Raw genomic sequence first — 11,750 nt, 5'->3', positions numbered from 1 at the left:
AGCTGACACCTCTGCTCTTCAATACTTTAAAAAGTTCCTGTGCAGCAGATTTGCCCAATGCAATATAACAGATAGCTATTTGTAAAATGCATAGGGAAAACCTCACCATTAATGTGAAACTTACTCCCCATCCTCCCAAAAACCCAGAATGAAAACTTTTTAATCCAGAAAAAATCAAACTAAAGCTGCTCTATTCCCTTAAACTTCTGGCATATTTTAGGATGCAAAGTATTTTTCCAAGGTGTGCCTTTTACCTACCCCCCAAAAAAAAAAGGAAGGCAAGAACTACCAAATGTATAGGTACACTTCATGCAGAGTCAGGGGCGGTGCTGTAAGGGATGGACTGCAAAGTCGGTCTGAGCCACAAAGTCAGCAGGTCAAACTCATGAGCTGCTTCTCATAAACCCTATACAGGGTTGCTATGCGCTGGAACAGACTCGATAGCACTTAACAACAACAACATGGAAAAAAAATACAAAAATGAATAAACTACAAAAAAAGTTAAGTGGAAAAATGAGTTATATAGGAACATCTAATACAATAAAATGTTTAAATTAGAAAAGAGTGAAGGAGGCTGTGGATATTCTAAGTGTTTTCTAAAGAAATATCTCTCTTATCATATCCATAGACAGGCAGGTGTACACATGCACACACCTTTTACACAGTATGATTTTACTAGAACCCTTATGTTCCAGAAATGCATGATAGCACACATATGTTTTCCAACATGTATATTATAAAATTCAAAAATGTTTTTTTTTTTTAGAAATGTTTTGATTCATTCACAAAATCATCCATGGTACATGTATTATTAAACAGGCATCATACTTTAAATCCAACAAAAGTTACATAAACTCTAGTTAGCTGTTATTTTATGAACCAGAAAATCTATGGAATTGATTATGACCCATCAATGAAACAGTCAATATCTATCTATTCCTTAAGGCTTTACTCTACTACACACCTGTATGATTATAGTTGCTACAGCTCCAGTCAGGTACAATGAGAGACAGTCACAAGCTGTTGCTGTCCACTTGTCACTCCCACCAGTTGGCCTCAAACATAAAAATAATGACATCTTGTTTTACAACAAATAGCACAATATATCTAACTAGAAGAGAAGCCATAAACCACTTCATTATCAATGCAAACATGGCTCAGCATTGTTACAAATTCCTTTGCCATGTGCATTCATCCCTTTATGTTTCATTCATCCCTTTATGTTTCATATTACATTCTTTATGCATGTGAGGGGACTTCAAAAAGTTTGTTGAAAAATTCCATTATGCTTTAATTTCATCTTCCACAAACTTTTTGAAGTTTCTTCATATCTAAAGATTTACACCCTCGGAAACCCTGTACAGGGTCGCTATGGGTCGGACCCAACTCGATGGCACTTAACAACAACAACAACAATATGTAGCTAAACTGTTGTTAAGTGCTGTTGAGTCAGTTCCAACTCATAGCGATGCTGTACAAAGTTTTTGAGGAGCAGCTGGTGGGTTTGAACTGCCTACTTTGTGGTTCGCAGTCTGGTGCTGATCAAATAGGTATAGTTTAAGTATTTTTAAACCATTATAGGTGTTTCATATATGTGAACTAGACTATAAACTCCAAGAGATATTGTTTTGCCACCGAATGTTCCAACTCATAGCAACCCTGTGTAGGGTTTCCGAGGTGCAGCTAGTGGGTTTGAACCACCAACCCTGTGGTTTGCAGTCCAGTAATTATCCTATAGCACCATACCAGGAGGGATAATATATTACATTATGCCTATCATTTCATTCCTAATGCCTAATATAGTGCCTAGGACACAAAAGGCATTAAAAAAAATTAATGGAAAGTGAAAATAACAATTCTTTTTGAAATGATTATGGCCAAATATTTTTGGAAGTTTCCTCTGGAATTAAAACTTAATTTTAATTGCTATTCTTTTCACGATAATCAGCCTCATAATTTTTTTTTTTTTTTTTAAGAGGGGCATGTCATCATTTTAATGATGTAGATCTTTGGTGTTTCTCTCACAGCCTCATAATTTATATTAGTTTTCCTTTTTAATATGAAGAGAAGATATAATTTCATCCTCCATCTTCGTTTGTGTAGTATAAACTTGATTTTGGTTGTTTTGTAAATATCTACCTCCAATAAATAAATAGTACCACTGGTGGCTCACTGGTAGAAAGAGCTCTTGTCTTGCATGTTGGAGATCAGCGTTCAACTTCGGGTGAATGCAGCTATGTACAGCCACCAGCTGTCTGTCAGTGCATGCTTTCTATGGTGCTAAACAGACTACAGCAGAGCTTGCAGAATGAAGGTGGGCTAGGAAGGGAGATCTGATGATCTACTTTAGAAGATCAGCCAATGGAAACCCTGTGGAACCCAAGGGTCTGTTCCACAGCTATCATGGGAGTGCCTTAGAGCTGGGTGATAGGCATTACATTCCCCAGGAGGGTGTCATGAGTCACGGGCCAATCTGATGGTACCTACTAACAACAATCATCAATAAAGAGACTACAATATAATAAACTCCAGGCTCGGAGGGCTCTATAAACACGATTTCTATAGCCATAGTTTCACTGGAGCTGCCCCATAACTAACTGGCCAATCTTTTCACATCAAATGATTTATATGTATGAACTAACCAAATCAGTTGGGCATGCAGTTTTGCCAAACAGGATCTGATAAATATACTATGTTATTTTGTAAGAAGTCCATCTTCATTCAATGGAATACTACGCAATCATAAAGAACAATGCTGACCGTGCGAAACATAACATGGATAGATTTGGAGGACATATGTGAAGTGAAATAAGTCAATCACATAAAGCCAACTATTGTTATGATTACAATTTTATAAGAAAATATGTATGTGCAGCAACTTATGTTCATTGGTGTTAACCAGCAACTCAAAAGACTCGATAGAAACCTTAGTGGGCAGTGAGTTTATATTAATGGGGGAGGAACAACTCAGAAAAGGAGTTTTGAGAATGGCTGCACAGCTTGAAGAACACAAATAACATCACTGAATTGCACATGCATGAACTGTTACATTGGTTTATGTTTCACTATGTATGTTCTAAATTACAACTAAACAAATTATGCATTTCAAAACTCACCTTTTTGGATGCCTAAAGCTTGTTCTTTTAAAGGATTCTTCAGGAAAGGTTCTAAGGGACTACGCATATTTATTAACCTTGTGAATAAGTTATATGGGCTATGGTCTTTATTCTTGAAGATCAGTTTGGTTGTATATAAAATATACAGTTTGACATTTTCTTTCCTTGAGGATTTTACATGTTATTCTATTATCTTATGACATAATGCACTGTTGATGACAGCTTGATTTTGTTTTATGAATCAGTGATTTTACCAGATAATTGCTCAGTGTTTGCCATTTGTAATGATTTTCCTAGCTATGCAGTATGGCTTTACAACATATAGTTTCAAATACTCTCGTTTATTCTACGTACATTTGTTTTGGTTCTGTTGTTTTCATTTCCTTCTTTGGGATTCCTATTACATTTGCAATGGGTAGTCTTTGTCTATTTTATATATTATCTGAATCCTTTGGATTTTTCTTTATCTTTTATGTATTTAAAATATTTCCTCCTATCTTCTCTTTCTCTCAAGGTATTATCATACATTGTGCTTATTTACTTCTGTGTTTCTTGCAGTTTAGTCTGTATTTCTGAAATTAACTTTATGTCTAATTATTTCCTGAGCTATAATACCTCTCCTTTCAAATTTTCCTTTCACTCCTGTTTCTGACTGTTTTCTAATTCTGATTTATATTGTCAAATAATTTAAAGTTTTCATTTTGAAACATTAAATTACTGTTAGTTGTGACGGCATATCTTTTTGGAGAATTTGTGGTGCTGTAAGATAAGCACTGTAGTGCTGATCACAAGGTTAGTGGTTCAAACCCACTAGCTGCTCCTTGTTGTTGCTGTCATGTGCCATGCATGGAGTTGTTTCTGACTCATAGTGACCTTGCATAGGGTTTCCTAGGCTGTAAATCTTTACGGGAGCAGAAAGCCTCATCGTTCTCCTGCGGAGCAACTGATAGTTTCGATCTGCTGACCGTGATATTCGCACAGCCCAATTCACAACCACTATACTACCAGCTGCTTTTTACTTATTTATTTTGTATTTCAGTAACTTAATTGAAAGGTATATCCCTTAATAACATAATGGTAATTTTGTTAGGTTACCTATGCTAACTGAAAATTAACACCGATGTATTCAAATACTGAAATGTATCAGCCATTTAGGAAAACAGAAAACTTATCCACAAAATATAGCTTAGAAAATTTAAGATATATTGTGGCTCTTTGGCATATTTTTCCATCCATATTTGTCCATAAATATCTGTATCATGTCAAAAGTAATCTGAATTGGTTACAACCATTCTGGATAGTCTCAGACTGCACAATGCACTTGGTAACTGTTTTCAGTGCTTTCACGGTTAACTACCTTTCCAGTCGATTCCAACTCATAGCAACCCTGTATAGGGTTTCCAAGGAGCAGCTGGTGAGTTTGAACGGCTGATCTTATGATTCACACCAAACCTGTGGCTCAGTGCTTTATCCAAAGCACCACACCAGGGCTACCTCAGCTACCTTATGCTTACTTACTTTCCTAAGATTTTATTTTGGCATAATTGTTAAGTGCCATCAAGTTGGTTCTAACTCACAGCAACCCTACAGAGGGTTTCCGAGGAGCAGCTTGTGGGTTTGAATCACCGATCTAGTGGTTAGCAGTCCAGTTCTTACCCTACAGTACAACAGCAGGACTCTCATTTTAGCACAGTAGGGGCATTTCCCTTTTGGTTTTCTAGTTCCAGATCTTTGCATATTTTATTATAGTACCTGCTTTTGTATTCTCGGGCTGATCTTTGAAATTTTCTGTTCAGCTCTTGGATCTCTTCAATTCTTCTATTTGCTCTAGCTTCTTTACGCTGGACAGCAAGTTTCAGAGTCTCCTCTGACATTCATTTAGACCTTTTCCTTCTTTCTTGTCTTCTTAATGCCTTTTTGCTCTCTTCATGTATGATATTCTTGATGTCATCCCACAACTCTTCTGGTCTTCTGTTTTTAATGTTTAATGCATCAAATCTGTTCTTCAGATGGTCTCTAAATTCAGGTGGGATATATTCAAGGTCATATTTTGGCTCTCGTGGACTTTTTTTCATTTTCTTCAGCTTCAGTTTGAATTTGCATATCAGTAATTGATGTTCTGTTCCACATCAACAACAACAACTTTGTTCCTTTTACACAAAATTCTCACAGGAAATGGCAGTTTTATAAAAACAGTCCTTAGTAAAAATTTCTGGAGTGTTAATTCTAACCTGAACTTGCATTAATAGGATAAGACAATTTTGATTCTCAATGGGATTAGATTGAGGCAGCAGATTCTGTATAAAAAAACTTTAAATCATGGTTACAAGTATCTCTTCTCTAGAAAATCTATTGAAGATAGTATGTCAAACTTACCAAGTCTATTATTTTTGTTTTATATAAAAAAGCCTAGATAGCAATTAAGTTCACATATCTGCATTATGTACTTGCATCACGGATGCCAAGAAACCATTTATGTTGTCTTGAATGGTAATCCTTATTATGTCTTAAAAGCGTATTTGTAAAATAACTGGTTTTGATGTAAGCCTCATAATCTAATCACTTAAGATGACTCAGCTTATATAGGTTACTATTTCAATACCACCTAAACATATTGATTCAACATAGAAATCTGGGTCAGTGTTAAAAATAAAGATTCACAGTTTACCACCCCAGGCTTCTCATTACAGTTTCACATTTATATTCTTAGCTTTGATTTGTATGCATCACAGGTGAATTCAAGTCTAAATATAATTCCACTATAGCATAATATTCGGGCTGCGAACGTCAGGGTCAGCAGTTCGAAACTACCAGCTGTTCCACAGGAGAAAGATGAGGCTTTTTGATCCTGTAGAGATTTACAGCCTCAGAAACCCTGTACAGGGTCACTATGAGTCGGAACCGACTCCATGGCACATAACAACAATAGCATAATATTAAGTAGTCAGTTTCCCAAATCTGAGAACAAATTCAGTTGAGATGTTTTGAGGTTTCACAGTTTAAATCCATTCTAACTATGAATTCCATCGCTGAGGGTTGTAGAGAAAGGCTTCAGAGAAGAGTTTTTTGGTTGCTGTAATAATCCGGTTAAGGTACTGCTTCAGGAATTGTTGGAAGGTGGGTTATCCTATGGTAACTATGCTTCAACTGCCTTGCTGTTCATCCAGAAACAATCCATTTGAGCTTCTGAACATTTGGTTTGGAACATTTGTTTGATGAATATTCTGTTATACACTTGGAGACGAGTTCTTGCCAGAAGGTCAAATCTCTGCCATTTATCTTGGAATGTTTCTGAAGACATTCTAGTTTTTCTGTTAATTGTACACCCTTCTGTGATTTGATCTCCAATGCAATGATAGATAGTGACAACACAGAGGGCTTTGCTTTAGAAAATATGATCCTGCAGTGGCATGCCTTAAGTTGAGCTTCTAGTCTTTCAAAAGTAAGGCTGTTTCTCCTTTCAGATGGTAAGCTCTCTTGAATGAGTGAATGATAGAGTTGCAGAAACTGAATGGCAGTAGCAGCTTTAACTTTCTAACACACCTTCTCCAATACAATCATTTCCATTCTCATCAAGTCAGAAACTGTGAACTTTCTTATTCGGATCAAGTCATTTGCCAGTGGGCAAACTGATTTTACAGCCAAGCAGAAGCAGCTCAGTCCTACACATCCAAGGTGCTTGGACTGTACCTTCATTTTGGACAGAAACCTGTCCAGTAACTTCACAGCTGGAGAAAATGTTTCCGTGTCAAAGCCAAAGAACTGAGTTAGACTAAGAAGATCTTTTACTTCAAAGTCTCTTAACCTTGCCGTCATTCTGAGGCCATTATCAAGAGCAGACTCAACCAGTCTCAAGCTGAAGACCTTTGGCTGACATCTAGACTCCTGTTCCATCCAGCAGGGCATTCAGCTGGTGGAGTGGTTTCTGAGCGTCAGTTGTTGTCAGTACCTCTATCATTGTGATAGCGACTGCAGCTCCTCAGCAGTAACTACCCTCCCCGGGCCTCCCCACACCTCACCCCATGGTATGGTATTAGGTCCGAGAGGCCTAAGAGGTGAGGGGGCTTCGTCCTGGCCAGACGTCTTGGCAGTGTAGCCGAGACAAAACCACCTTCCGTCAAGGCTTACACCGAGTAGCACAGCTGCTTTTTAGATACCCTATAAAGGGTTGCTATGAGTCGGAACCAATTCGGTGGCACTTAACAGCAACAGGTATTACCTGGCTCCTCATTCTTTTTGTTACAGTAACTTTATATGGGATTTGACTGCAACTCTTTCCTTTTTTTTTGTTTTAAGCAAAATAAAATTTCCTGAGCTTTTAAAGGGTAGATCACGATCACTTTTCTAGCTTCATGGCTGTAAAACTCTCTCTTCTGTTGTGTTCCCAAGGTAATAAAACACATTGCCTCATATACCGAAATCTTTCTCTTTTGTTCTTCTTGTCTACTTTAATTTGAACCTTTTCTTTGCAATTGTCCCTAAACTGCTCAATGCAGACTCTAACTCCCAGAAGTTTCTCCTCAGTATGGAGTCATGGAAAGTTAACTTGTGTTTATTTTCAGAAGTTTATATGGATAAACAAAACCATAATATTCCTTAGATGTGAGGATGGTGAGATTTTAACTTGGTTCCTATGGCTATGTCATCAGGAAAAACCAATCGCTAAAAAAGGGCCTCAAAGTTGGTAAAGTGGAGGGTCAGTAAAGGTAAGAGAGGTCCTCAGTGACACAGCGGTGGAGACATTGGACTCAAATATAACAATGATCCTGAAGATGGCAGAAGACTGTGCACTGTCTATTCTGTTATAGCCATAAAAATTACTGTGGGCTGGAACTTATTAGGGGGCAGGTAACACCTACACCAACAACATAGGGCTAACAAAGTTCCAGTACTATGAAACTTTGGCACATCACAGATGACTTGCATTCAACTAGTAATTAATTGTATCTTGCGTTACACTCCTTGACAGTAATTTTGGTTGCTATTATTTTGGAGTTCTAATGTGGCTCTACAGGATAATGCGCTGGACCACAAGGTTAGTTTGAACTGCAAGGTTGCTGGTTCAAACCTGCCAGCTGTTCCTTGGAAACTCTATACAGGGTCGCTATGGCTCGGAACTGACTAAGTAGCACTTAACAATTCTCAGATTGGTTTACATTTTCAAATGAGATTGTTGCCAGAATCCCAGATACCTTTATTTCACACCCTTCCACCTAAATGCTGATGTCATGATGATCTGGTTCACAGAGTGCTCTACCCTACCTACAGTCAGGGATCCATGAAAGGAAGCCCTGTTATCCACTTTTGTTGAACTGTGTAGCCAAGTTGCTCTCATTCTGATTCCAGAGACTTACAAAACTGTGTCATGCCATTTTCCCAGAATCCTAGAGAGGATTTTGTTTTAGTTGATAATTTACGTATTTTTTTTTGTTTTCCATGCAATGCTAAGCTTAGGAAATAATTCATTTCATCAGAATATTTCATTTACTCAGGATGTTACCCAAATTAAAGTCAACAAGAACCTATCTCAAAAAAAAAAAAAAAACAAAACACAAACCAAACTTAAAAGGATCATATTAAATGAGAAAATTATTTTTTTCTGTTAAAAGTTACCTTATATCAACAAGTGCACATTCCAAAGATAATCTTCCCATTGTCTTTAAATTTTCTTGAAGTTCTCTTAGACAGTTAACACTCACTACTAGTTCGACACCCACGTCATACAGCAAGACCTATGAAGAGAATGGCTTTACATTTATGGGAAGACAACATTTAAAAAATTGTTTACAAACTAAAAAGCATAAATAAAAAACAATTCACTGACTTTCACAATTATATTTTTAACTCTGCATTTTACCTCTACCAGTGTGTCTGTAACCTTTCTGAGGATCTGGCCTCTTTGCCACTGGTTTTTACTGGCGATCAGCACAGCACAATGCATATCATTTTCCCATTTAATAGGTTCCCACTGTGAATTTTCATAAGCAGTAACCATCTTTTCTTGCAAACTAAGGAAAGATAAAAAATATTTAAGTTTCTAAATCTTCTAACATATAATTAGCTGACCACATTTCTTCTAATGTCCCCTTTTGCACAATTCACCCACTTCAGTTAGACATCGTGTTCCACGTTAAATACGCCAAGGATATGTCCAATTCTTTAAACTAGCTGTTCTGTCTGAGATGAACTGCCCACATATATCCACATGATTCACTCCCTCTTCTCCTTTAAGCCATCCATTTAAAATTGAGCTCAACCTATCAGTCAGGTCTTCCTTAACCACCCTAAATTTCTTTTCTTCACAGTTACTTTATGAGGACGAGTCAAAAATCATCTGCACTCTGGCTGTAGAATTTATCTTAAGCAACTTTAAGAAAAAACAAATACATCTTGCTTTTCAATACACTTAGTCCATCTGTCATCCATCTTTCACATTTCCTTATTAAAAATTGTTTTAGGCTGAGCTGCATGCCACGACTGCAACCACTGTCTTCATTTCTTCATCAGAGGTAATCTTCATCTGGAAGGACTGCTTTCAGGGAAGCAAATAAATCAAAGTCCGATGGAGCAAGATCAGGACTGTAGGGAGGATGCTTTAACACCTCAAAACGAAGATTTTGGAGTGTCAACAGTATGGGCAGAGGTGTGTGGAAGTGTATTGTCAAGTAAGATCACAAAGTCCTGGAATAAAAGTCTTTTGCATTTAATCCGAAGGTTAGGCTTCAGTGAACATATCACTGTAATGAGCACTGCTGATTTTTGAACCTTTTTCATGACAGTGCTCCAGTACTGGCCCTTGAGAATGCCAGAAAACAGCAAGCATCAATTTTCCAGGTGATGGTTGACTTTTGAACTTTTTCTTGGTCAGTAATTGAGGATGTTTCCATTCCATAATCTGCCGTTTACTCTCAGGCTCGGAGTTATGAATCCTTGCCTCAACACCAGTAATGATTTTGTAAAGAAACCTTTACCTTCCTTTAAGTATTGGCCCAAATTGTGTTTGCAGATGTCCAAACACTTCTGTTTATGCTTTTCTGTGAGTTGTTTTGGTACCTATCTCATACAAACGTTTAGAAACCCAAATCTGTCATGGGTTATTTTACAGGCAGAACCATGGCTGAGTTACAAATGATGTGCCACATCATCCACTGTCACTTGTCTATTTGACAGATCATTTCACGCGGACCCTCAATCTTGTCATCAGCTGTGGATGTGGATGACTTAGTATAACCAGAGTGCGGATAATTTTTGACACTCCGTGTAGTCTCTGTTGCACTTAGCATCACATGCCAAACAACCTATTTTGTTTATTGCCATTCTCTCTACGGAAATTCAGTTCTCTGAGTGCAGAAATTTGTCCATTTGTACCACTGTATACATAGCGCATAACTGGTGCCCAAAAAGTAAGTATTCATGGAATGAATTATCTAGCATTTAAAATAATCAGTAAAAACAATATTTCTATACTTTTAGCTATATCTTCAGTGACTATTTTTCCTACTTCTAATATTCTACATTTAACACTTTCAGATCTCTGAAACAAAATATAGAAAGAAGAACAAAATCACATGCAAAATGTGTTATTTATATGCTATACCTATTAAGTAAGTTTTCTGTTAATAACCACTGAACATAAATCTTCTCAGGAGAGATTACATTGCAGATATGCACAGGTAGTTCCTTATTATAAAATGACTGGAAATTCTCACTAGGTAGAGATTTTGTAGACACAGGATATAAGTTGTTTACTTCATTTGAAATAATTTCTTCTGGAGAAGGATCCCACACTTCAATATGCTTTTTGGAATTATCTTTGATGGTGTATCTGAAAAATACCAAAAGCTGTTAACAAAATGTTAAAAAATAGTTTGCAAAATACCTAAGTTTGTATGTTTTAGATCTAGAGATGAGTAAGATTTACTGCTTCTCAGTTTTACTATTAATAGCCTTAGCAAATTTAGGCCTGTTTGTTTTAAAAACTAATAGCAAGCACAAACATTAAATTTTTTTTAAAGTAAACAAAGTGAAACTTTCTACTTGGAAAGTAATTTTAAAAGAATCTATGATGGTTACGGGGCAAGGGACGGAAAATTATTCACAAGCTAGAGGGTAGACACTTGTTAACATGGATAACAGGGCAGGCAACATACAACAGAGAGAGGTTAGCAGAGGAAAGGTGAAGGCAGTGGGAGACACAGGAGGAATACAATAGATAAAGTGAATAGAGGTAAATACTGTTAACTGTTGGTACACGGAGGGTACTGCAACCATGAAATGCAGCAATGTGTAGGATTTGTTGAATACAAAACTGATGATATGCTCTGTAAAGAACCTTCACTCAATTCACAATAAAAAGTTGGAAAAAAAAATCCCAACAATTATAAACACCAACGTTGCTCATAATTTCACCTCTTCTCAATAGTATTGGGTACTCACAAAGGAACATAAGAGTTTTCAAAGATTATTTGGTAACCTGAATATATCTCCTTGCCCAATAAGTATTCTTATGCTAATAAGAATAAAAGAGGAGAGGCAGGGCTTGATGGCAGCTAGGGTAGAGGTACAGTGAGGTTTGCCTTCACCGATACCACAGAATACCAGGCAAAGCAGATCCAGGGCAGAGCTCCAAAACTC

The 11,750-nt window shown here is 37.0% G+C and overlaps 1 protein-coding gene and 1 pseudogene across 1 annotated transcript in view; both read right to left on the bottom strand.

Moving 5' to 3' along the window:
* RNF17 (ring finger protein 17) overlaps window positions 1–11,750 on the bottom strand; it is a 132,881-nt gene that overhangs the window by 43,249 nt on the left and 77,882 nt on the right. Inside the window, exons 21-24 of the mRNA XM_006832058.1 lie at window positions 10,714–10,941; window positions 8,974–9,124; window positions 8,730–8,848; window positions 965–1,055 (exon numbers count right to left, since the gene is read on the bottom strand). Of these exons, the coding sequence (XP_006832121.1) occupies window positions 965–1,055; window positions 8,730–8,848; window positions 8,974–9,124; window positions 10,714–10,941 (589 nt within the window). The remainder of the gene's footprint in view (window positions 1–964; window positions 1,056–8,729; window positions 8,849–8,973; window positions 9,125–10,713; window positions 10,942–11,750) is intronic.
* Window positions 6,204–7,074, bottom strand: LOC102813080 (annotated as a pseudogene).

Source organism: Chrysochloris asiatica, unplaced genomic scaffold (assembly GCF_000296735.1).
Source record: "Chrysochloris asiatica unplaced genomic scaffold, ChrAsi1.0 scaffold00005, whole genome shotgun sequence".
Lineage (NCBI taxonomy): Eukaryota > Metazoa > Chordata > Mammalia > Afrosoricida > Chrysochloridae > Chrysochloris > Chrysochloris asiatica.
This window is presented reverse-complemented; position numbering and strand designations above follow the sequence as displayed.